Source organism: Centroberyx gerrardi, chromosome 12 (genome assembly GCF_048128805.1).
Source record: "Centroberyx gerrardi isolate f3 chromosome 12, fCenGer3.hap1.cur.20231027, whole genome shotgun sequence".
Classification (NCBI taxonomy): Eukaryota; Metazoa; Chordata; class Actinopteri; order Beryciformes; family Berycidae; genus Centroberyx; species Centroberyx gerrardi.
In genome coordinates, this window is record NC_136008.1 from 23,417,058 (window position 1) to 23,442,830 (window position 25,773).

Genomic DNA, 25,773 nt, shown 5'->3' on the forward strand with positions numbered 1-25,773 from the left:
TCCCTGGTCTCCGTGCCGCCGCTCCGCTCTGCCCTCCTGAGTGATAGATTAGTAGCTAGTGAGAGTTATAAGGCCTAATGGTGGCCCAGACACTCGACTCACGGATGATAGATGGAGACGGTGTTTTATGGCCCGGTAGCGTGGCGTGGCGCTCGCGGCGCTGCAGAGACTTCAGAGGGGAAGGGAAGCACCAGTGAGTCATGACCACTTCCCATAAGAAAACATTAGCGTGTGTGAGAGCGAGGGCGACTGCATGCGTGTGCAGTCTGTGTTACTTTCTGTGTGTGAGTGTGTGTATGCGAGGGACTGAGTGAGAGTGAGTGTGTGGCATGGTGAGGAAGAGATTGCAAGAGAGATTGAGACTGACAGGGTGTGTGTGTGTGTGTGTGTGTGTGTGTGTGTGTGTGTGTCACAAGCGAGATGATTAACGGAAACTCATTATAAAGATGCCTGGCGGTGATCATGAGACAAAGCTCAGTAATATGCTGCTGTTTGCTCTTTTACAGTCGACTCTCTATCTCTATCTCTGTCTCTATCTTCATCTCTGTCTTTATTTTATTTCCATCTCTGTCTATCTTTCTCTATCACTATCTCTCTCTTTATTTCAATGTCTATCTCTAACTTTGTCTCTATCTCTTATCTATGTATCTTTTCATTTCTATATTATCTTTCTATCTTTATCTCGCGATCTCTAACTCTCTATCTGACTCTCTCTGTCTTTATTTCTGTTTCTCTCTCTCTATCTATATTTTTGTCTATTTCTGCTTCTATCTCTTCTCTATCTCTACCTTTTTCTGTATCTATCTCTATATATCTCTATCTGTATCTCTATCTCTTTCTTTGTCTTTCTTTAGCTATCTATCTTTTTCTATCTCCATTTCTGTCTATCTATGTCTATCTCCATCTCTCTCTCTCTCCATTTCTGTTTATCCATCTCTATCTGTGTCTACCTATCTCCATTTCTTTCTGTCTCTGTCCATCTATTTCCCTCCTCTCTATATTTTTTTTATATCAATGTCTATTTATCTCTCTGTGTCTCTATTCATGTTTAATATTCATTCTCTATTCTTCTTATATTCCTTCTATTTATTTTTTTTATCTCTATCTTCATTTGTAACTCCATTTCTATCTTCATCTATCTCTATTTCTATGTCTCTCTGTATCTATCTCTATTTCTGTCTTTACCTTTATCTCTCTAGCTCTATTTATCTCTATCTCTATGTCTATCTTGGTCTCTGTTCTTCCTCTCAATCTCTATTTCTTCCTTTCTAACTCTATTTCTATCTTTATCCATCTCTATTTCTATATCTATATCTATATCTATTTGTCTATCTCTATCACTATTTCTATATTGATGTATCTCTATGTCTATTTCTGTTTATCACCAGCTCTTTCTCTTTCTGTTTTTGTCTGTATCTCCAGCTTTGTGTTTACCCCTCTAGCTCTCGTTATCTTTACCTCTACCTCTATTGCTATTTCTATCTCTATTCCTTTCTCTGTCTCTGTCTCTATAGCTATTTCTGTCTCCATTTCTATCTCTTCCTCTGTCTCTGTCACTGTCCTGCTATCTCTATCTGTATATCTTTGTCTCTCTCCTTGTCTCTTTGCCTGAATCACCTTGTGATTCATGTGAAAATACTGATGTCCATATTTAACACCTAGTCACCTCCAAACCCTGAAGCCATATACATTCAGTAGTAAGTGTTGGGTCAATGAGCTGAAGTTGGTGTTTTATTCTCTGGTCATTACTTTAATGTGGTTTGACATGGAGGCCAATAAAAACCTACAATCAAAAGCTGGCAGTGTGAAACCCATGCTACACTGTAGAATAACAAAAAAGTCTGGAGCTCGCTGTCCCAGTTCTTTTGCCATTGTGTTTATATTTGGAAACGGTACAGGACCATAGGTGTTTGTCTGGAGAGGAAGAATATAGTGAAGTGAGAGACAAATTCTGTCATCACTTCTGTCTTCTTATGCAGACCGGGCTGCTTCCGTTTTAACTGAGAGTCAGTTGAACTGTCAAAGACTGAGTCCAATATCTTTCTTTTTGCGATAGGCTAATCTGAATTAATTATCTGAGTTTCTTGATACTACTCTAAGGTACTGATATCACACAATGCATGGAAAGTGTTTTTAAAGAAAAAATGACTTGGTCTAGCAGCTGTTTCCACCTTGTAAATGTGCAATATGACAGTCCCTGATGCTGCTTACTTGCCAAATAGCTAAAAAGAACAAATCTAAAATTGTCTTCATGAGTAGATATGTACTTGTGTATGTTAATTATGATCCATGTTGTATCAAATAAAAACTGTATCTGTATGTCTTTGTATGTAGATGGTTGATGTCCTATGTTTCTATTGGCTGGAATAGGCCAATATCTTCTGTTTTCTTCTTCTCTGTGCTCGTCTCTCTTTGTCTTTCTCTCTCTCGGCAGCCTTGTTCCTTTTGGCCTTTTCTCCCTCTTCTGTTCAACAGTTTCCTCCCCGGCTTTTCATTCTCTCTCTAAAGAAAATTAGAACTGTCACACTTGTCACCAGCCTTCATCAATCATTTATTTTGTGTTCCATAAAAGTGCCATATGACTAATCTAATTCTAACCATTGCTCATTTGTTCAGCGAGCAAATGTAAGTCCCCAGATCTCAGGCAGGCTCACTCCTCATGCTGCTGCAGCTTAGGAAACCAACTCTCTTACAAGTGAATAAAGAGCATTGCACAACGAAGTATATCTGTTGGGATTACGTCAGTCTGATTTCTTTTTTTAAATAGCAATGACAGTCCATTTTTGGTTAATGTCAAAACCGTTTCCCAAATCAAAACAGATGCTTGTCAAGGACAGACAAACATGATTACTTGTTGAATTACTCAGAAACATATTTGAAGGGAAATGGCATTTAGATTATAGACACTAACGTAATTTTGTATTTCTTCAGACTACCATTCATGAACAGGAAAATGTTGTTTGTGTAACTGCATATTCTGTGGATTTTGGAGGCAAACCAAAAGATAGCCACTCAGATTACGGTATTCCAGTGGATTACTATACATTATTGAATATAGTAGATAGTCAGAAATCTGTAGATTACATTTTGAGAGTAAAATTCCCAAACCTGGCTCACCCTGTAGGTTGTGTTAGCAATGCACATTATCCACTGTCATGTTCCCTATTGGATCTGGTGACAGAAGGCAGCTGTATTTTGCATTCTTACACAAAACATGCATAGGGGATGATATCGATGCATTGCATTATTCTTGTATTGCTGACTGTATATCTCTTTGAAAAGAAAGGATATCATGAGGTTGAGACAGCTGATGTCCTACTGCATGCCACCAAGTCACATGGGAGCAGTGTTAGAGTAGAAGAAACAGATTGCTGCGTGAAAACAGAGATGTAAATTATTCATTGTGCTCTCTTTCCCCTCGTTCCTGGTTTCCCCCCTCTTCCTCCATGAATCCTTTCCTCTTTTTACCTCCTTTCCTCATCTGCTGCCCACTCCCCTTTTCTCCTTTCACATCTCCTTCTGTCTGTCTCCATCCCTCTTTCTCTCTCGCTCTCTCTCCTTCTCTCCATCTATCCCTCCCTCCCTGCTTCTCTCCATCAGTGGTCCTCATCTGTGTTTGGAGATGCTGCTCCATGACCATATTAAAGACCCCAGGGTAAAATCACTCAGCCCTCTGTTGCTTGATTATGAGCTCCAATGTGGGATGAAATAAGATTTGTCCTCACTTTCATCAGGGGAAGAAAATGCTGACTGAGCAATACCGCACGAGCAGTAGTTGTGTATGTGTGTGTGTGTGAGAGAGAGAGAGAGGGAGAGAGCGGTGAGCTGGGGTTCAAAAGGGAGCAATAAAGCATCACAACAACCAGAGCACAATGACTCTCAATGGATGTTGTCCTGTACCTCCTATGATGTTTCACAGCCACTACAACACCGCAGGGACAATCTTACAGAATGTTGTGCTCGTGTCTTGCTGCTTCTCCTGCTGAAAATCAGAAAATTAAAAACGTTTTTTTCTTCCTCAGCCCCTCACTGTTTCTCTCTGAACACGTACTGGAGGAAAAGGAACCGTGGGAGGTTTGGGAAGTAACAGGTTTTCAAATGCGTTTTGTTGAAGTTGCGTTTCGAAATTTTACAAGTTTTCAGTCTAACAGGCTTTCACCAGTCCACAGAACGAAACAGGAGTAGAACTTCTTGAACTTATAGGGAATATTCTGTTATTCTATTATGTATGTTAATATTGTCAAAATTTAAAACTGAGAAGTAAAACCAGCAGAAAGTCCAGGGGTAATCATTGCAGAAGTCTGTTTTCAGAACTTTAAAGGAGCAATAGGGCAGCAGCAGGGCAGTAATGTGTGATAAGCGTGTAGAAAGTGAATTTCGACAATGGCCGCTGCACTGTTCATCTCTGATAACCTAACTGTCACATCAAAAATAACGAAAGGACCTATCTGAACATAGAGAAAGAACGAACCAAGAGCATGTGTTTGACATTTAAAGTCATACTGAAATGGCTTTTTAGCTCATTCTAACTCTCATACCATATACATATTTGACAATTTATGCCAAAAAAATTACTAAAATGTTATTTTACTATGTTTTTATATAAGAATCTCATTACTTTTACTTCCTGGAAAATGGAAAATCTTTAGTGGTGACCTCATCGTGTACCAGGAGGCGCATGAAAATTCCAAACAATAAAATCATCACCGATTTTTGAATAATCCCGCCCATCTGCCCCGCTCATCAAATAAATCTACCTTTCTCTCCCTAACTGATATCCCATTGGTTTACACTTTTGAATGATCCCTCCCCATGTTATGTCCCGCCCCAATATCCTGTTTCAACAGGAAATACATCATGGAAGGATGATGCTCTCTAAATGTGGTTTCAGTGTGACTTTAACTGTCTACATGTATTTCTGTCCTATCTTTGCTGTTTCTTTCTGCCTAGTCTTTCTTCCTTTTTCCCTCTGTCCCAACATCTCACCTCTCCTTTGTCTCCCTCTCTCTCTCCTGCAGATATTTTGTCCTGGACCCGGAGGTCGGTCAGCTCCAGTATTATTTAAATGAACACAGTGGGAGCCAGCGGCCTCCCCGGGGCTCCCTGCCTCTCCTCGGGGCCTCGGTGGTCTCCGGCGATGAGTTCCCCCACATGTTTACTGTTCACTCCGTCAATGGAGACGCCTACAAACTCAGAGGTGAGACAAGGTTCCTGTATTTCCTTTATAATAACAGAACATTTATTGGACTGAAAACAGAAATTAATAAAGGTTGTGGGGTCTTGTGAGGTTGAGTGGAGCTCAACACTCTCTTTCCCATCTTTCCTGTCTCTCTCCACTTTGTGCTCCCTGGTAGAACATCAAACAACTCTGTATTCTCTTTTAGCTCAGTGTTTGCTCACTGTTTTCCTCGGCTTTTATCACTGATTTTATCTCTTCTTCCTGGTCAGACCTCAGCAATGCTTCCAGTAGTTTATATTATTGATTTCATGCCTTTGAGGAAGCAGTGATTCAACCTTAGGGCAACCAGACACCTTGGTCTATCACCGGTATGGGTTACATCCCATTGTGCCGTTTAGCATCCCCAACTGAATTAAACTCAATGCTTGCTCGGAAGGATGCAAAATGGTCACGGATGGGAAATCTGGCACAAGTGAAAGCGAAAGACATTTGATATTAAAGGTGTTTCTTTCATTTGACAAGAACTCCTATTTGGCGGTGAATTGAGTTGCATTTCGACACTCCCACCCATTGGTTGTCATGGGAACCACACCCCCCCTCCAGCATCCTAACAACAAGCTCGAGGTTGCAGCGCCGCTCCCTGATGGAAGGAAAAGAAAGCTGTCAGCAAAGTGCAACATGCAGCCGAACAGAAGAGTCTCTCTGTTACTGTAGAGACTGTAGAGACTCCTCCAGGTTAATATTTTACTCTCAAGGTGCACTGGAGGGATTGCCGACGCAGTGCCACGCCGCCCCGTATGGCTGCCGTTTGTTTTACCTGTCAACAGTACAGAGGGGAGCGGAGTGTGAACGTTGTTGTCAGCAACTCTCTGCAGAGTGGAGAGCGAGTGTAAATCTTCCGGGGGTGGGAGTGTGTCCTGAAGGCACAATATTGATAGCTTCTTATTTGGATATGTGCAGTAATGGAGGGCACACTTGACTGCGCTGTCTCCATTTGTCCTGCACGTCATGAGAAGCGGAGTGGATAACTTACTGGTGTGAGGCCATGCAGGGTTCACCGCCGTGGAGATGATGTCAGATTCCACAACTTTTCCATGACTTTCCATGACCAAGCTTCCATGAGCTAAAGATTTTGTTCCTTCCTGGTTTGTTGATGCTGTTTTTCAGCTCAGATTTTCAGTTCTAAAGGCGTAAAACAGTCTGGTTTCAACTACAGTCCAGGTTTGCTGTGGAGAAAAACAGCTGAAAAATCATCACCTAATGCAATGAATGTGTCAAACATGTTGTAAAATACATTCTGGTTTTTTCCTGTAAAGTGATCCATTTGTAAAATTCCCAGAGAAATTAATCAAAATGTCCCTGACCTTCCCTGTCTGTAATACACCTCTCTAAATCCCATGATATTCCAGAAATTCCAGGATCAATGGGAACGCTGCAATATGAAATAAGGTTTCCTTCAGGACCTTGGACACACTGGATCTGTCAGCTATTTTTAAACAGTGAAACTGCTGACCGGGTCAAAATGTCAGAGAAAGCCTCTGAGAGAAGCGATAGACTTTTCACAGCATTTGGGGCCAGATCCCCAACCCCCCAAACCTCTGGCCTGGTTAAAAATCCAGTAATTATTATGAGCTGACCTCATCCTCAAGCGTTTGTGGTTAAAATGCCACAGAGAGGAAACGCAGGCCTTGGCCTCACCCGCTCCATGTGTGTGTGTGTTTGCTGACTTTGCATTGTTTTTCACTGGGGATCTTCAATAATGAGGCAGGCAGAACAGGAGGAAGGAGCTCTGGACCGATTTCCCATGAAAGGTGGAAAAGGTCAGTGTCGAAGCGTATAATGCTCTAGTTTGCTGCATACAATAAATTAGACCTGTGGTTGTATAACTTTGTGGTTCACGACCCCCAGAAAACAAATATTTGTGACTCTACAACACCAGCATGAAAAGAATGACACAAGTAGGTGATTTATTTATTTGTTTTCTTTTAATTGAAGCATCACTTGAGCTTCCAAATATGTTATAACAAAGGTTATGAGCATGATATATATTTGTATTTCCTAAGTCATCTTGCGACCACCAAAAATTGTGTTTCTCTCATCAGAACTTTGCCTGAAATGGTGTTTCATCTAAAAATTGTGATTTCTCTCAGACAATCAAGCAATCTGAGAGAGGTGCCAGTAACATGCAAGCCAGACTGAATAAAGCTTTGATTGAGTTGTGTGCACGTGTGTATTTGTGTGTGTGTGTGTGTGTGTGTGTGTGTGTGTGTGTGACACATAAAGAACACTTTGTGATTGGTTGACCACAGGGGTCACCCGGTTTCCCCTGTCGGACTGTCTGGGTTGTGTGAATTGCCAATCTCCATGTCTGACAGGCCTCATTTTTATTTCACTCCTTCCCCCGTCTGTCCATCTCTCTCTCTCTCTCTCTCTCCCTCTCTTTCCTTTCTGTCACTCTGCTTGTACCCTGGGGAGAGGACAACAGCACTTTTTCTGATGGCTTTTTCATGGGCCTGAGATTTTAAATTCAAACTTTGTTTTATCGGCCACTTTCTTCAATTGCTTGGCCACCCACAGCATTCATCCACTGCTCATCAGCAGCAAAATCAACACAATAAACCCAGTCCTGAATACACTTGGTTTTAGTAGCCTGGTTCGTGCTTTAGGGCCAAAGAAATAAAGCTTAACGCTTCAATTAAGAATTCAACATTTAATTCCCTCTCAAACAAAGTTCATGTGCATTTTTATAACCTGTTGTCAACAGAAATACTTGTCAGCAGATTGAAGTTTTAGACACCTTTAACATTTCTTGGTGTCATCTGGAGGCAGAAATAATCTCATTGGTTGAGTTAAACCTCAGTGGGCGGAGCCAAAGAACTACAGATTTTCATAGCGCAAGTAAGCTAACTGGCAAGCTTGAATGACAAAGAAGAAACTAGTAAAAAATATAAATACAATATGTAAATGGCAATTAGTTACTTTTTTCATTCATTTGTGACCATGGCATTCCTAATTTTGGAAGGTCAGCAGCTCGCTAACTAGCTTACCTAGATAGCCATAAGCTAGTACCACATAAGCTAGGCCACACCAACACACTGCATATTGTATGCACAGTGAGGCCAATCCTCTGTCTCAGGTCGTCTCAAACATGATTTTGAGTCCACCTCTAGCTGGCCTCACCATGGCAACCAGGCTATTGATTTACAGTAAACCCACTGACAATAATGTGATATTACTTCCTGATGTATAGGTTGGGCTACTTCCTGGGTCAGGTATCGACAGTTTCCTGTACAGTAGGAAGCAGCGATATTGACGTTGTGTCGCTGTGTTGTTCTGTTCTCTCAGCGTCGGACGCCCAGGAGCAGCAGTTATGGATGACTCAGCTACAGCTGTGTTCCCGACGCCACTCCGACAGCAGTGCCAAGGTACACACACACACACACACACACACACACACACACACATGCATGCATACAAAGATTCAATAAAATGTAAACTGAGCACACTGAGTGAAAAAATAGAAAACAATCTAAACAGTGCATTGATCTTCAGACTTTCGGTTGCCATTTGCATCCCCATCCCCACATCCTCATTGCATTACAAGTGTATGAAGTATGCAGAGAGGAGCCTGGCTGGGCAGACAGATTTGGTTTCTGGACATAATGGAGCCAGACAATATTTCTACCCACTATATGGTCCAGCTGCTCATCACCCTAAGGAGGCTGTTATCCAGTCTTGCAGCGCTGCTCCACCGCTCTGTATTCAAACTGTTGAACAACCACTGATATCAAACATCTAATGGTTTGCATTCCCTTACACCGTTTTGCACTCCCAGGTGCATTAAACCTAATGCTTACTCGGAGGAGTAGGGGGGGTGACACTAACGGATAGAGTGTTTTTGTCTCTACTAAATGGACCAGGTGCAAAAAAAAGATGGCGGCTGTTGCTTTGTTTACAACTGTACCCAATTACCCAATTTCCCATGGGGGTTCATTAAAGTTTCATCTTATCTCATCTTATTGCAGAAAGCGTCCAAACACCAACATCTGTTCGGCCCAGTTCACACACAGCAAATGCGGGAAGCCGACATCTTTATGCACATCCTGGTAGTTTCACAGCAAGCGGTGCTGCAAGGACTCTTACTGAAATTTGTTCAGGTTTAGGAGATAAAAGCTCTAATGGCTTTGCTGCGTTAGGTTTGCTGTTATATATGCTCCAAAAACATGACCTTATATTCAATATCTACCATTCAAAAGCTCACTGTTTTCTTGCTGTTTTATTCCTCTCTGACACTCCAGCCTCAGTTTCTGTTCATCATTACACTTTTGGCTAGACTGGTCACATTGTGTCTTGGAAACCACTTCTCACTTCTCAATCTTTTATCTGTAATGGAAAGCAGCAACTGGCCTCCTTGTTAGTGGCCTATTTGTATAGGTTGGGTTCCCCTGAAGCATCTCAAGTACATCTTTGATCTAAGTACATCACTGTTTTACTGTAAATCAATGGGACAGTTTTGTCTTGGTGATTCAGGGGGTTTAGGTGTACACAGTGTATTTTTGTCGCATGTCATTTCCTCTCTTTTTTTGTGACTCTCCTCTCTGTCCTACAGTGCCTGTACTATTCCATCTATATCTGTACTGAAATGATCTCAGTGCTCAGATGCTTTTGGAAAGCCCAGCTCTCGCTGTTATCCTGTCCAGGCCCCGTGAGGGATTTGGCAACCACATCACTGTCCCTACCTCCGTGTTTATTCAGTGTGTCAGTGGCTCCTTAACTGGGTTTGCTCACTTGTTGTCATGTCCCTCTGTAGAGAAAGTCAGTCAGGCATAGTGACCCGTTTGTCTGAGTTGAAACGGCAGTAAGTTTACGAGGGAAATGGAAAATCTTTATCTGTGTTTGGGTGAGAGAGCGAGTCCTGAGAGCCACGGAACAAACAGGCTGAGTGAAAGGAGTTTTGGGGGCTGTGATTTTCTATCAAAGTGCTGTTCGTGTGAGTGTGTGTGTGTGTGTGTGTGTGTGTGTGTGTGTGTGTGTTCCAGCACTTGTTTGTGCCTATGAGTGAGTGACTGTGATTGTCTGTGTGAGCAAACAAAACCCATTTATGTAACTATTCAGTGCCACAGAATGGCGTGGCTTAGTATCTGATCTCAGGAAGATATCATGATTGTACTGCTGCATGTCAAGCATATCAAGAGAGTGACATGGCAAGGGGAGCATAGTGATGAAACCGCTTTAGTTTAATAGGAGAGGTTTTATGGATGGTTTTATGGATATAGAGCGAGCAGAATAATGTGATTTTCCTCCACACACACATCAAAATTCAGGTCTGTCTCTCCATTACAGATTACTTCTGCCTCCTAATGTCCAGCTATCCCATCCCCTATAATCCAAAAGTAAATGAAAGTAATCAGCTTACATGCATAAATTGAAGGACTCCAACATATACCAGTAGTAGCAGGTAATCAGTAATCTGTAGAAGAGCATATTTTGAAACCTTGCCTGACCTTGCCTTGCACACTGTCAACCCATCCTCTCTTCAGTGTAGACAGCAGTGCATAATGGACTAAATGTCAGAGTGGAGCTATGGAGACAGACTTCATAGCTGTAAGTGTGTAGCAATCTGCCTCCAGAGTGTTTATGCAGAGCAATGTTTGTGAGTGAGAGACAAATTTGATTGAGTTGCACCAAGAGGGCTGTTATGAACTGATAGCTGCTGCTTAGAGTTGAATACCGCAACGCCACCCTGCTGTTTATAGATGCGGGCCTCCGGAAAATGAAATTGATGAAAATGACAGTTTGGGGAACTGTTTACAGCTTTGACGTTGAATAAAAGTTAATACTGCACCAACATTGATAACCTGTGTAAATACAGCGCCAAAATGAAAGCTGAGACGGTGTCAGTAGTATTGGTGGAATCGGGACCTAAATATCTTTATCAGATATCAGTTCAAAACGGTTTCCAAAGCTGATATAAATATGATATAGAATTTACCACACTATAATATCATGTTGTGAAAATGTTTGTGCTTGTTTCGGTTGGTTTGGGTTACTGAGTCACCTCCTGCACATCACCAATCATCAAATGCTTGGTGGTGACGTTTCATTCTAATATTAATTTGACTTAATTTAACTATTCACTAAATTCACTTAGTTCTAAGACTTGGGTTAAAATGGGTCTGCATGAATGTGACGGAATATCAAGGCTTACTCATTGGCTGAAGCTGTGTCAGCAGAGTGTGTGTGTGTGTGTTTTGCGAATGTGCCACTAATGCGTGCAAGGCTGAAACCTTAGCGGCGACTCGGTGTCAGATGCTGTGTGTGAGTGTGTGTGTGTGAGTGTGTGTGTGTGTGTTCGGACCGGACAGCTATATGAGCAGGATGTCCTAGCTGCGTGCTGCTCCCTCCTCCCCTCCTCAGATCCCTTCACCTCCGCTCTCGCTGCGTCTCCTCTCTCTCTTTCTCTCTCTGGACCCATCCTCCCTCTTTCACCCTCTCTCCCTTCCCTTCCTCCGCTGCTAAGCCTCCCTCTCTCTCTCTCTCCCTCGTCCTCCTGCCACCGCTCCCCTCTTTTTTCGCTTTCAGCAACTCTTTCCCTCTCGCTACCTCTCTACCTGACGCTCTCCCCTCTCTCTTTGCCCTCCTCCTCCTCCTCCTCCTCCTCCTCCCTCCATCCCTCCCTCCCTGCCTGCCTGGCTGTATGACTTGGTGCCGGTGTTGGCCTGTGTGCTGAGGCAGAAGATGTCCTTGTGCGTGACAGCAGCAGCGGAGCATGGCGGGGCAGTGGGAGCCGCCGGGAGGAAGAGGCTCGCGGCGCTGCTGCCAGACTGCCCTTCCTCCTTCTTCCACTCCTCCTCCTCTCACTCCTCCTCCCACTCCTCCTCTCACTCCTCCTCCTCCTGCTGTGGCTGCTGCCGTCTCTTTCAGGCCTCCTGCACCTCCTCCTCCACCTTCTCCTCCTCCTCCTCGCCCCCGGGCCGGACCCGCAGCTTCTCCCTGCACCCACACCCTCCTCCTGCTCCACCCGCCTCCTCCTCCTCCATCCAGAGGCCTCCACCTCCTCCTCCTCCTACTTCTTCTTCTCACCTCCTCCACCACCACCACCACCACCTCCATCATCCTGGGGCAGCTCCTGGTAGCATTGTCACCGTCACCCATCACCAGTCTCCCGGCACCGCCCGACGGGCCAGGATAAACCAGCAGCACCACCCTGGGAGGCTGCGGGAGGTCAGAGAGGTAGGGATGATCCGGCCTGGAGACTGGAGCCATCCAGTGTGTTTAAATGCTTTCACAGTGTCTCTGTGGTTTGCTATGGAATGTATACACTTTTCCCTGCAGCTTGAAATGGATGCTCAGCATTATTTTTGAGTTTCCTGTGCAAGAAAAATGCTTTGCTTCTGGTGTATTGACCCTTAGAGTAAAGGTAGATGTTTGTGTTACAGAGAAGTTAGTCTTTCAGCTTTGACAAAATGAGGAAGTTCGTACAGTTCATTGACAAAAAAAGATAGCTGCAAGCAGCCATTAGTCCAAGTCTATGGGGCAAATGATTTGAACATGATAGAACATTTGAGTGACAGTTGTACAACTGCAGGTGAAATGGTGGCATATTGCTATAGTGCCAATTTGTCATGATGGTCATGCTATTCAGCATGGCCACATGTTGTCTGACACACTTTGGGGCCCCTTGCAATGTAAAGTTTGGTTGGTTTTGCATTAAGCATTTAGGAAATATATGTGTAAAATTTGGTGGAGATTAAGGCAACTTTGTAGGAGAATTTTCAAAAACAGTTGGTATTGCAAGGTTGGCCTGATGGTGACGCTACGGAGTGCGACCAAATGTGGTCTGTCACATTTTGGGGTCCATCTGAAATATGTATGTGAAATTTAGTTGCTGTAGCTTCAAGCGTTTAGGAATTATGCCTCACTTCCTGTTTGCACGTCTTCCGCATCAACTTCATTTGTGCACCAAAACTCTGGATAGTAAATTTTGTTGACATTGAATCAACTTTGTGGAAGAAATAGCTAAAAAATAGGATATGTATAAAATTCAAAACTGTCATGGCAAAAATGAAAATCTGTCTGCCATGGATTTGGCTTGAACCAAGGAATCGGGGGGGGGAAAAATTGATTACAAAATGTGAAGTTGCTTGTTAGAGCACCACCATCTGGCTGAAAGTAGTGGTGGAAATTTGAGAACTATCCACCAAACTTGGTTGCTGTAGGACTTACGATCTCTGAGGTAGGCTACAGATCATTTTAGGGCAGAAAAGGAAGAAGAAGAAGTAGAAGAATCCTAACAAGAACAATAGGTTTCAGCCTTCTGGGCTTGAACCCCTAATTCAGACTTTGTTTGAAGCTCAGCAAAAAAATTAAAAAAGCCACCGGGTGCGTAGGATTTTGATTGACACTCTACCTTTAAGATCCTCCCTCTCTCTCTCTCTCTCTCTCTCTCTCTCTCTCTCTCTCTCTCTCTCTCTCTCTCTCCCTCCCTCATCTTCCCCTCACTCTGGCCTGCCTCTTAGGTCTGAGTGGTAAAAGATGGACTGCTTTCTGCTCATGGCTCTGTATTGATCACCCTAGCTGATCAATAAGACTTTGACTCGGACCAAGACTTCTTAAAGTGTCATATCAGCATGCTCCCATTATTCACGCCTAAGCTTAAGACATGTTTATTTTATTAAACAGGCCGTGAATTCAATACCGCTGTGACTCCCTCCGCTCTGAATACGGAGGCAAACAGAGAGTCATCGGAAATCCAGCTGAGCTTAGGGGAAAAATGCTTTCTTTCTTGCTGTGTGTGTCAAAAGCAGCGACTCCAAGTGTCTCATCCCCCGGTTAGATAAAATCATTCATTAGAGCTGTCTAGGGCCGGAGGGAATGGCTCAGGCATTGTTTAAAATTAGACTAGATGAAGCAAAGTGAGATGTTACATTCATATTTAGCAGGAATTTAAAAATTCCCCCTTAATAGGAGGTTGTTGTTAAGCAGCAGCAGACCTGCAGATGTTTTGCCTCCTGTCTGTACTGTGCGCTGCAGATAAAAACTCCATTCGTCGTGCTGAGAACCATTTTGTCACCGTGGATTTTGCTCACCTGCAAAAAAAAAAAAGTTTTCTCGTTTGTATCTCCGAGCATTGAAAATGAAGAGAAAGTTTAGTCGGTGGAAATGCTCCCTCCATGAGTCCAACAAAAGTTTTCCTATCAGCGGCATGTGAAATTCCTCATCGCTTCTGTTGCGTCCATATCCCCACCTCGCACCTTGCAGCTAAAAACTCCTTATATCACAAGCTTCACGTAAAGTCACTTTTTCCACTTCAACTTGGCCTTTCACTGACATCTGTCAATATGATTCGAACACTCCTAATCCCTCGTATCGGTCCGGGCCGCCTCTCAAACTCTCAAGCTCTTTCAAAGGGAGATTAAACTACAGTACAGTCGCTACTCCGTCTGCTTACTCAACTCGTACCTTAACTGATTGCCCTTTCCTGGATTGCCTTTGTAGAAGGGCGTGTTGCTCTTTACCGTTCCCCACCACCCTTACTGCTTGATGGGATACTGCCCTACATGCATTCCAGCTACCAGAGGTATTAAACCCTCTCCAGTGCAGTTTTTCCTCTCAAGAACAACTTGAATTCTATCTGTAAAGAACCGTATGTGAGGATGAAACACACTGCGTCTTCTCTGAGCGCAATTTCTTATAGATTGCACTCCTTGCTGCTTGAGATAAACGTAGTCTTTGGGAAGTCCAACGCTTTGAGAGGAGCAAAGATAAACGTAGATGTGTCTCTTGACCTTCAGCTCTTTGATGGGGAAAGCTGTCCAGCAGTGGCTTTGGACCTTATCGCTGCTTTAGTATACATTATAAACATATTTCTTTCCTTTTTTAATGACATTTTAAACATAAACCTGCGTTTCATACACATCCAGTGTAGGGAATCAGCTTGTTGATGAATTGATTTGTTACAGAGACTGATTTGACAGCGGAAGACAAAAAAAAACTGAGGAAAAACTCCTCTGCATTGTTACCAATAGTCTTAGAGTTGTATACCCATTGTTGGCTTCAGCAGCTGGTTAAAGAAGCTACTGGAAAGGATTGCGAAATTGAAAGTGTTATAGGTTCAATTACCATTGGAGCCTTAGCTAGATAGTATATGTCATCATGTGAAAAATGCATGCAGCAACACACTTTACTGTAAGTCACTCTAGAAAAAAGCCTATATCTATACACAGCATATGCTGTTATCCAAAGTGACTCATTGCATGCTGAGTTCATACACATAGGCCTCTATAAATCTCTGCATCAGCCAGTGCTGATGGGAAAAATTCCAGTCACTGACAGTTTCAGAGATGAAGAGAGAGAGAGAGAGAGAGAGAGAGAGAGAGAGAGAGAGAGAGAGAGAGAGAGAGAGAGAGAGAGAGATGAGGTATCTAGTTTCATTGTCAATGAGCCACAAGGACACTCCACTACTGAGCCAGCACTGCAGAGAAGAGGATGAGTGAGGGAGAGGGATGAAAACAGAGAAGGGAAGACGGAGCAATGAGTAAAAAGAGCGTCTGAAAGGCAACAAAAGAACAGGATTTGCCGAATAATATTGTCAGAGAGGAGGGAGAGTGGAAGATAGATTGTGATATTCTCAGAGAGTACAAAGAGTAAGATAAATCGCTGCAACGCGGTTGTTAGAGAGATGGATGCCTGAGTATGAATGGGAAGGGAGACAAAGATTGATGGGAGTGAACAAGAGAGGGATGCTGAGCGGGTGAGAGGAAGACTGGAGAGTTATGGATTCCATGTTACAGGATTACAGTAATCTGTAAAAAAAAAAAAAGGTTAACTGGAATCTTTCAAAAAAGCATAATTAGATTAAATATATTTTTGTAAATGACTACTTTTCTCAGCTGTGTGTAAAAGAAGTAAATAATAAAAAAAAAAGTAAAAGAAATAATGGGAGTAGGAGGGAGGGGGGTAAGAAGAAGAAGGTACAGGGTGGGATGATGGTTACCCTAACCCTAGCTGAAGAAAGAGTTATTGAGAGTGAAAGAAATGGTAAAATGAACAGAGAGAGCGGTTGAGGAGAAGAGTCAGTGATGGAGTGTTTGTGCCGGTGGCGCCTCTGTCTCTCTGTGTGTTCATGTTGTGCTCTGATCAGATTTTCTTTTTTTTTTTTTCCCTCAACTCGTGTCTCATCTCAGAGCAAAGGGGTGTCAGAGCGAGCTTCAGAAACAGCCAGCGATTCGTCATTCCTGCCTATCGGGTTTCAGAAACAGGTCTAGCTCTGGGAGCGATTTGTCAACCTGTCGACCAGGTGGCAGTGTGAACTCTGGGATCAGGGGGAGATTCGTCAGCCTTATCTGCTGGGTCGGGACATGAACTCTCTGGTCGAGGGAGCGATTTTTCAGCTGCAGAAGGGGATTAAGCTCTGATGTCAATTTGACAGCCTATATAAACTCATCAGTTTCAATATTATGTTTGATTAAGGGTTTGATTCATCAGTTTGTCCACTGGGTCTTGACATTTACTCTCTGATTCAGAAAGTCATTTGTCATCCTGCACATGAGGCTTCAGAGATACACAATCAATTCATCAGTCTTTGTAAATGCACTGGTCTCAGTATTACCTCTGGTTCTCAAATATGCAACTTTTTCACATTATAATAACAAAAGATAAGATAAGATGAGATGAGATGAGATAAAATAAGATGAGATGAGATAAAATAAGATGAGATAAAATAAGATGAGATGAGATAAAATAAGATGAGATGAGATAAGATAAGATAAGATGAGATGAGATGAGATAAAATAAGATGAGATGAGATAAAATAAGATGAGATAAAATAAGATGAGATGAGATAAAATAAGATGAGATAAAATAAGATGAGATGAGATGAGATAAGATTTAAGATAAGATAGGATAAGATAAGATTGTCCATTTTCATGGAAATTTGTTTTGCGACCAGCATCAGAACGAACAACATACATCACATCACACCAAACGGATCAGATCACAAGACAAAAGACAACATCCAAGAACAAAGTTGCACTAAAATTACAGTGTTCAGACAAGTTCATACTCATTTCCCAGTGTGATTATGTGTAGATAGTATGTAAATAGATAGGATACATTATACATTATCAGTGAGCCTGATGCCTAAATCCACCTGAAATTAGCTTTTCAATGTTTGGGATGTTTTGGCAAGTCATATTAACAATAGAGGAAGGCAGGAAGAAAAGAAAGAACAGCAAAGCTAAACATGCGGCAGACAAGAAGCATTCAAAAACATGGTGGACATCAACATTGCTTTTTTTATTGCTGATTGCCTGCATTGACCGTCTGCTTCTTCAACGCCTGTGGCGGCTTTACGGATGCCAGTTACCTCAGCCTCGGGCTAGACTCCGTTTCAAGGTAGACAGCTCATCAGGATGAGTGACAAGTGTTGGGGCAGGAACTTGACCCGCTGAGGGGGAGGAGGGTGGGACTAATAATACACTTCCCGCCTCGAGGCGAAAAGTTGCATATTGTAGCTTTAACTCGGTGTTCTCAAACATGAAGTCAGGTTCAGGGATTGATTCGTCAGCCTGTCCGCTGGCTCTCAGTGTTGTCTCAGGTTCAGGGAGCAATTCATCAGCCTGTCTGCCGGGCCTATGATGAGTCATTCAGAGAAGTTGTTGGAGTGTCTTTGTGTCTCTGCTTGTTTCCCCAGTTGACTGAACAAGGTCTTCACAAAGCAGGGAGAGACAGGCAGAGACGCTGCTTGATAATTCGCACAAGATCAAAAGCAAAAGGGTTTCCTCTGAAGTATAATGGCCTAGCTGAAAAAAGTGACGACAATGCATGCGTCTGTCTGCCGAAACCTTGCGCACTGCTCCCTCCGCTTATCTCAGAAGTCTTTCTTTTGAGCAAAATAGAGTTTTTCCCCTCACTAGGCAACGCAATCCTGATGCAATGACACTTTTATCGTGCAAAGCCGGAGCTGAGAAGATGTACTGGCGCATCTCCTTTTTCCGCTTGTGCGATAACATTATGGATGGCTCAATTATCACTGTAGCTAATTACCACACAATTACAAAGCAATAACTCCTCCTCAGTTCCTCAAGCAACATTTAGAGTCTGCGGCTTTGTATGTAGGGTGGGAGGTGGGAGGTGGGGGGGCTAGAGAGAGAGAGGGAGGGAGAGAGAGGGAGATTTTCCTTTCTGTTAAACCGTGATTTTCTTTGTTACAGAGCACTGAGAGGAAAAACGGCTTATGAAGCACATGAATTATACATTTTTCATGAAGGGATATGAGACGGCTCCCGGCAGAAGCAACGCAAAATCTGCCCCCTCTCCGGCAGTCGGTGGGGATCCTGCTCTCACACACCTTCTTTAATAAAGGAGCAGACACCTGGGGAGGGGGGCTGCTTATTATACCTGTGGGACACACGGCACTGTAGGACAGAGCTGGTGAGCCGGCGAAGCGAGAGCAGAGCCAAGAAGATGGGACTCAACGTGAGGCAAAGCAACTCATCAAGAGAAAAGAAAATACACAGTTTGACCCTCCCACCCTCGTTCATTTCTTATCATTTCATCATTTCTCTTTATCTGTTTGGACTATTTCAACATTCCTCAAGTGTAAGGCGAAAGTTCCCCACACCAACAGCCCTAATCTTCACCCTGAGACCATTAGCAATTCATATTCATCCTGTATTAGTACTGCAGGATTTATCAGGAGTGCCATGTCTGCAATGGCGATAGCTGTATTATCAGTTGGGTAAATATGAGTTTACAATTCAGCATTGGGTGCAGACAGTCATTCAGCTCAATGTGACAGTGACTAACTGTAGGAGTAGACAATTGTGCTCTAACAAAACTCATTGTATGCAGCCACTGAACAACTTCCCCGCTACAGAACAACAATACTGCAGCTCAGTTTATCAATTTCCACTTACGAGGCTGGTAATGAGGGAAAGGGAAAAGAAAAGAAAAGGACAGGAAATTATTTCCAGTGGGGCGTAGGCTCGTAGAAGCAGAGGGAATGGATTGTAATTCTGTGTGTAGTCTAGCATCGCTGTTCCCTGATGGGAGCCACACACACACACACACAAATTGAACTGATGAGGCCAGAGCCTGGTAACTCTCTCTCTCTCCATGTGAACTCCATTTCTTTCCATTACTTTCCCCTCACAGCCAGAGAGATGAATGATGTTTCCAAATGTAAGCAGGTGTAACTGCTAATGATGACGGCAGTGTGAGATCACACAGCAGCCGGGGCCCGTGTGTGTGTGTGTGTGTGTGTGTGTGTTTGTATGTGTGTACGACTGTAATAGCATTGTGTCTTGTGCAAACTCTTCTCTCGCTATCGAGCCGTCGAGCGCTGATGACTCACCCTCCCCTGAGAGCGGCACATGTGAGAGAGGCACGATCTGACTGGTGTGTGTGTGTGTGTGTGTGTGTGTGTGTGTGTGTGTGTGTGTGTGCATGTTTATGTGTGTGAGACAAAGAGAGACATGCTTAGAATCTGTATGTGTGTGTATGTGTGTTTGCATATAAGCAAGGGTGTTGTGCGTGCAAGAGAGATAAAGAGAAACGTAGATATACTCTGTGTGCATGAGTGTGATATTGTGTTTCTGTATTTAAGAGGAACAAGGATAGAAAGATGAAGGAAATCCTCACTTCTTTAAGGGGCTGGTTAAAGGTTAGGACTTGGATTTAAGGTCAAAGTGAAAATTGGGACTAGGTTTAGGTAAGGGTAAATTGGCATTAAAGGAAAACTCCACCCTATAGCACTTTAACGCTGTTAAAAAAAACAGCTATTGGTGATGTACCTTGCATTTCTGGATCCATTTTGTTGTTTGGTGGTGTATTTTCTTTATTCCCACAGATAATTGACCAAACATAGATTACTTGATGTCATGTCAAGATATTTCCAGTGCAGCTACAATGGTTTTTAATAGGAAAAAAAAATCTGCTATCTAAAACATCAAGGGTAAACATCAGGTTTTGGTGTCAGTCCCTCAGAATCAAAGTGCAAGGACTTCTTTCTAGACTCACCAGTTTACACTGACGTTGGTAGAAGAGACAGCAGAAAGGCTTTCTGGGAAATGTAGGAAATCACTAACTGAACTAGAAGTGGATGAGGTAGGTTCAGGGAAAGTGGGTACAACATCACAAAAGAACTAGTTTAGGGTTAGGGGTTGAGGGATGAATGTAGTCAGTGAAGGTCTTCACAAGTACAGTAATCCAAATGTGTGTGTGTGTGTGTGTGTGTGTGTGTGTGTGCAGTATGTGTGTGTGAGAGAGATAGACATTTGAGTCTCACAGGTGCCTTAAATAAGCCGTGATGTCCCAGTGGCTCTGATCTGCAGTAGTGGTGTCAGTTATAATTACCTCCATGAGTCAGAGAGGAGGAGGGTGAGAACATACTTTCTTTCTCTCTCTCTCTCTCTCTCTCTCTCTCTCTCTCTCTCTCTCTCTCTCTCTCTCTCTCTCTCTCTCTCTCTCTCTCTCTCTCTCACTCTCTCTCTCTCTCATCCTTCTCTCTCCCTTTGTTCATCATCCAGTTCAACAGTGATACTGCTTTCTCACACACTGTCCTCTCTCTCACACTTACTTCTTTCTCTTCTTTTGTCCTCCCTCAGCTTCCCTTCTCTCTCTCCATTCAAAATAAGTGCATATCAAGTGGGTGTGGGTAATGTTTTTTTTTTTTTTACTGCTCTGATGAACTCGGCCTTTCACTCACATGAAGCAGCATGTAATCTGCCTGCTGGGATTTCCCCTGACTTCAGAGAATGGACATTGATTACAGCTTGGTTGACAGAGTACAAGACAGGATTTTCATCAGTGATTTCCGGATGGGATGATTTTGTGTGATTAGGGTGCGTGTTTGTGTGCGTGTGTGTGTGTGTGTGTGTGTGTGTGTGTGTGTGTGTGTGTTTGGGAGATACAAGGATTTTAGGATTAAATGTGATCATAGGCGAGAAAAAAGTTTTGTCATGAACTTCAAATTCCAATCCTCTCCCTCTTTCTCTCTGTCTGTCCCTGTGTAGGTGATGAGCCAGGCTGAAGGCCAGCAGAAGAACCTGGTCAACTCCATCGAGTCCCTGCCCCCCCGAGGAGGACCCCTGTCCTCTCTGGATGAGGTAAACTCACCATTCAGAAAGAGTAGAATAATCTAAGTCACTGATTACAAATGTTTTGCAGCCGTATAACCTCCATAATCATCAAAATAATCACAGTCACACCATCCACAAACAATTAAACTCAATCTTAAGTCTACAATCAATCAAGAATTTCAGGCATCTGACAATGGACAACAAGATACTTAGAGTAGGCTACAACCTGATCAAATTGTCTTACTAATCAAAAATAGTAAAGTTACTTTTTTTTTTTCAACAATATGTTAAAAAAAAGCCATTATGTATGCATACTTATAAATACCCAATATATATAAAACTATATATACATATACATGATATATACATATGATACATACATATTCATTCATCAGGGCAAAGAGATAAAACCTTCCTTCAATTTTCTGCATTATCATCTACAAGAAAATCTCATATTAGAATCTCTCATTCCACTCACTCAGTTCCGATCAATGCTTTTTAAAATATACATGAGGAGTGCTCTTGGTGTTTTTTAATGTCTTTGGTGTTGCTTTTTTGGCAAGCTCTACTCTCAGTGGAATTAATGGGTTAAATAAAAAAAAGAAAACATGTAAAAAGCATGCTTTTTTTCTTTTAGAAATACTTTTAGGCTTGCCTCAGACATGAGCCTTTCTTTTTTTAACATGAAATAAGATGAAACTTTAATGATCCCCCTGGTGAAACTGGGAACATCTTAGGCTGCTCCCCTCTTCCTGCTCTTCCTCATCTTCTCCCCTCCTCCTTCTCCTCCTCCTCTTCCTCCTCCTTTTTCCTCTTCCTCGCCTCCTTTCTTTCTCTTGCTTCCTCGTCCTCTCCCTCTTCCCCTTTGCTCCAGGACCTGCTGCTTTTAAAAGCCACCTCTGCAGCCACTCTCAGCTGCCTGGGCGAGTGCCTCAGCATGCTGCAGCACAACGTCAGCCAGGCCCTCAACCAGAACCTGAACCAGAACCAGAACCAGAACCAGAACCACGTCCCCAGCCCCAGTCCCAGCCCCAGCCCCAGCCACAACCCCGCTGCTTTGAATCAGGCGGCTCCCAGCGAAAGAATCAAGTCGTGGAGCCAGCGCGGCGGCTCCGGTGTGAACCAGGTGGAGGCGGGCGGCGTCAGGCCCTGGAGCCAAAGCCCCAGCCCCAAACACAGCAGCCACAGCGGACACAACCACATCCAGACCCAGAGTCACAGTCAGGCCAGCGCACATGCTGGTGAGCTGAATGAGGGTTAGTAATGTGGGAATGATCAGTGGATGAAGGGATAGATGGACGGATGAGCTCAGTCAGGACTGTTTTCATCTTGTCTTTTCTCTCACTCCACTCTCCAGAGTTTCCATTGGTCCTTTTTTTGATTTCTGGAATATTATAGAATTAGAGGACAGGGAAAGGGAAAGTCTTGGGATTTGATAAATTCTCTGGGGAACTCATGTATTGTCAAGGAATTTTACACATGGGACACTCTCCCGGAACAAAATTTTTAGTTATGGAAAGTCATGGAAAAGTAATGGAATTTCAGTTTCACATTAGTCTCATCTCTGATCTCTGTTTTCTCTCCATTTCTTTCTCTCTCCCCCTCCATCCCTCCCTCCCTCCCTCTCTCACTTTCACTCTTTCACTCTCTTTCACACACATACACACACACACACACACAACCTTGTTGGCTGCCTATAGCACAGCCAACACGCTTACAGCCCAGCAGCCCAGAAATGAAAGACTGTGGAGCAGGAATTGCAGAAGCTTTTTAAAATACCCTCTGTGTAACACTGACTGGTGTTTGCTTCCCAAACTGATACAGCGAGAGCAGAGCTGACAAATTACTGAACACGACTCTCATTTCTCTTGCTTTTATACTGTTTGTGTAATATAACCCATTATAGTGAGTTCTGAAGCATTCTGTTGTTCTCGCAACCCACTGTGTAATTTGTCCCAATTTAACAAGAGGGTGTTTTTTTTTTTTTTTTTTTTTTTTTCCTCGCTTTTTCACTGAGTCTATTGTTAGCAGGATGCAGTGTTTTGTGGGGATGAAATTGCCTCTCCTCCTCCTCTCACACCCTGCAGTAACCACTGCACATTAGTGAGTTCTGTGCTGGCTGTATGAAGTATAGTCAAAATGTAAGTGCTGGGATATTGGCCTAAAGCCAGGATGGATATTTTTGAGCCAATGTGAAGTCTATTGCAGCAAAGAGTCCAACTTTGGCTCAGTATCCAAGGTCATATGCTTTTGACTCTGTACTAGTCATCAAAATGCTCCTTGTTACAGATTAACCCAAACCCCTTTGATTCTGGCTTTACCGGTGAGTCAGGCAGTTCAGGGTGATTTTTTAAATATTTTGCTTGTTCATGCTGAGTTCAGGTCATATTTTGGGTTGAATTTTATATTCGATTTGATAAAATAAGTGCAGCAATCATACTGTGTTAATGTATAAAACTGTGTCAAGGCAGTTTAAAAGAGTAGTCAAATAGGGTCAGGTGTGGGTCAATGCTTTGTCAGCACAAATATTACTCAGCACTACTGGTCAGTATACAGCCAACCAATGTAGAAATCATACAAGTCCCAACTTTTCTCATGCTTGAGAAAAGTTGGGACGCAGGGTGCTGAAATAAGGGTCTTATTTGTTCTGATGGCTGTCGTGTTTTCTCCTCGCTCCAGACAGTCCAACCGGCTGGTCCAGGTCTCCCTCTGAGAAGCAGGTGAAAAATGGAGGGGTGTCGCCTCTCTCCTCCTCTCCCTCACCTTCCTCCACTCAAAGACACAAGGACCAGGAGCTCAGCACCGAGGTAATTCAAGCTACTTTATTACACCTTCCCCTTATTCATTCTGCTATATTTACATCCCGTTATGGCAAGTCAATACGCGGGGGACGGCACGACAAAGATGAATGCAGCGTGTTTGTTATTTGTTATTGTTATGTGAAGCTTGTTTTGGAGGTGTTGGTAGCATCAGAGAATACAAATTGCTAGTGCAGCTGCTTGAAATGTTAATGCTAATTGGCGTGGGTGAGATCCAAGCTGAGGCTGTCGAAGCTGGGATGTGATGCCGTTCGCTGTGATTCACATTCTGTTCACCGGTGACTCATCAACACTTTATGTGAATTGACGTGGGTGGGATTTCAGGGCGCCAAATATAAAAATATTGTGTGTTTAAGGTGTCGTCCTTTTGGTCTTTTTCTCCCCAGAGTTTGGTATACACTTCTTCCCGTGGTTCCCGTGGTTTTACCGTGACTTTCTGTAAAAGCTTAGAGTTCTTCTGTGCGTATATGAAACCGTTCCCTTTACATTTCCTCCCTTGTAATCGGTCGGTAGCGGAGGACAAAGGATGAACCTGGGTGTGGAGCTTTATGTGAACGACCTGACTGGAAGCGGTTCAGAGGGATGAAGCCCGTCTGCGAACACAGAGAGAGAGGAAGCGGTGGTGTTCGGCTGAATCGCCCTGCAGGGAGCTGGTGTAGCTTTCAACGCTGACTGGTGGAGCCCTGGGGCTGTGGTTGTGTTAGAGACAGCAGCTGAGACAGAGGAAGAGAGAGGGAGAGAGAGAGAGAGAGAGAGAGAGAGAGAGGGAGAGAGAGCGAGAGAGAGACAGAGAGAGAGAGAGAGACAGAGAGAGTCATAAGTCGTAATGGTGTTTCGAGTGTTTTACTCAAAGCTAGAAATGTCAGTTGGAATCGTTTTATATGGCGGTCCTAATACAAATTTTCCCCAAACAATTTGAGCGACCCGCTTTTATCTTCCCACAGACTTTGTAAAACAATGTGGACAGGAGGAGAGAGAGATGAAGAAAGTTGGTATGAGAGAGAGGGAGAAAGAGAGAGAGAGAGAGAGAAAATGAAAGTGTTCTCGCCTGTCAAATGGGCAGTGTAGGATGGCTGGAAGTCTCCTAATTAGCTCCCCTGTAGTTTGACTGCTCCTCCTGGATTATACTGAGTCATACACCAGTGTATGTGTGTGTGTGTGTGTGTGTGTGTGTGTGTGTGTGTGTGTGTGTGTGTGTGTGTTCATGTGTAAGGGTATGTGTGAGTCAGACACAGCCAATACCCTGTGGGGGGAAAGTTTCCCACTTTTCTACTCCTGTTCTCTCCTACTTTTGTCTTATCTCCGTTCCTCTCCATGTTTGAGCTAACTGACTTGTCGGTCTTCTCTGTGCATTAGCTTGTCTGGGGCCATAACATTGGTGCTGCTGCTGTGAGACCTGACCTATTTTGGCTCCCGATCCATAGTTTAAAGGTGCAGTGCGTAGCATTTTAACATCAAGAAATCATTACTGCATTAATTTTTAGACATTAGTATAATTACTGTAAACACACGAGTCCATCACTGAGAACACTGACAGCCTCTACACTGCATTTTACATTGGTTACTTACCACCAGGTCAGATTTGGTGGGAAAGCTGATGGATTGCTTTACGGCACAAAACAGGAAGAGGGCGCTGTTCTTCCAATGCAAACAGAGCTAAATCTTTCAGAGTTTCTTGTAATGTCAGATGGTA

At 43.3% G+C, this 25,773-nt stretch overlaps 1 protein-coding gene across 1 annotated transcript in view; it reads left to right on the plus strand.

The window, feature by feature from the left end:
• Nucleotides 1-25,773, plus strand: part of osbpl10b (oxysterol binding protein-like 10b) — a 61,562-nt gene that overhangs the window by 3,293 nt on the left and 32,496 nt on the right. Inside the window, exons 2-7 of the mRNA XM_071911996.2 lie at nucleotides 5,019-5,197; nucleotides 8,525-8,604; nucleotides 12,104-12,412; nucleotides 21,196-21,288; nucleotides 22,136-22,283; nucleotides 23,941-24,068. Of these exons, the coding sequence (XP_071768097.2) occupies nucleotides 5,019-5,197; nucleotides 8,525-8,604; nucleotides 12,104-12,412; nucleotides 21,196-21,288; nucleotides 22,136-22,283; nucleotides 23,941-24,068 (937 nt within the window). The remainder of the gene's footprint in view (nucleotides 1-5,018; nucleotides 5,198-8,524; nucleotides 8,605-12,103; nucleotides 12,413-21,195; nucleotides 21,289-22,135; nucleotides 22,284-23,940; nucleotides 24,069-25,773) is intronic.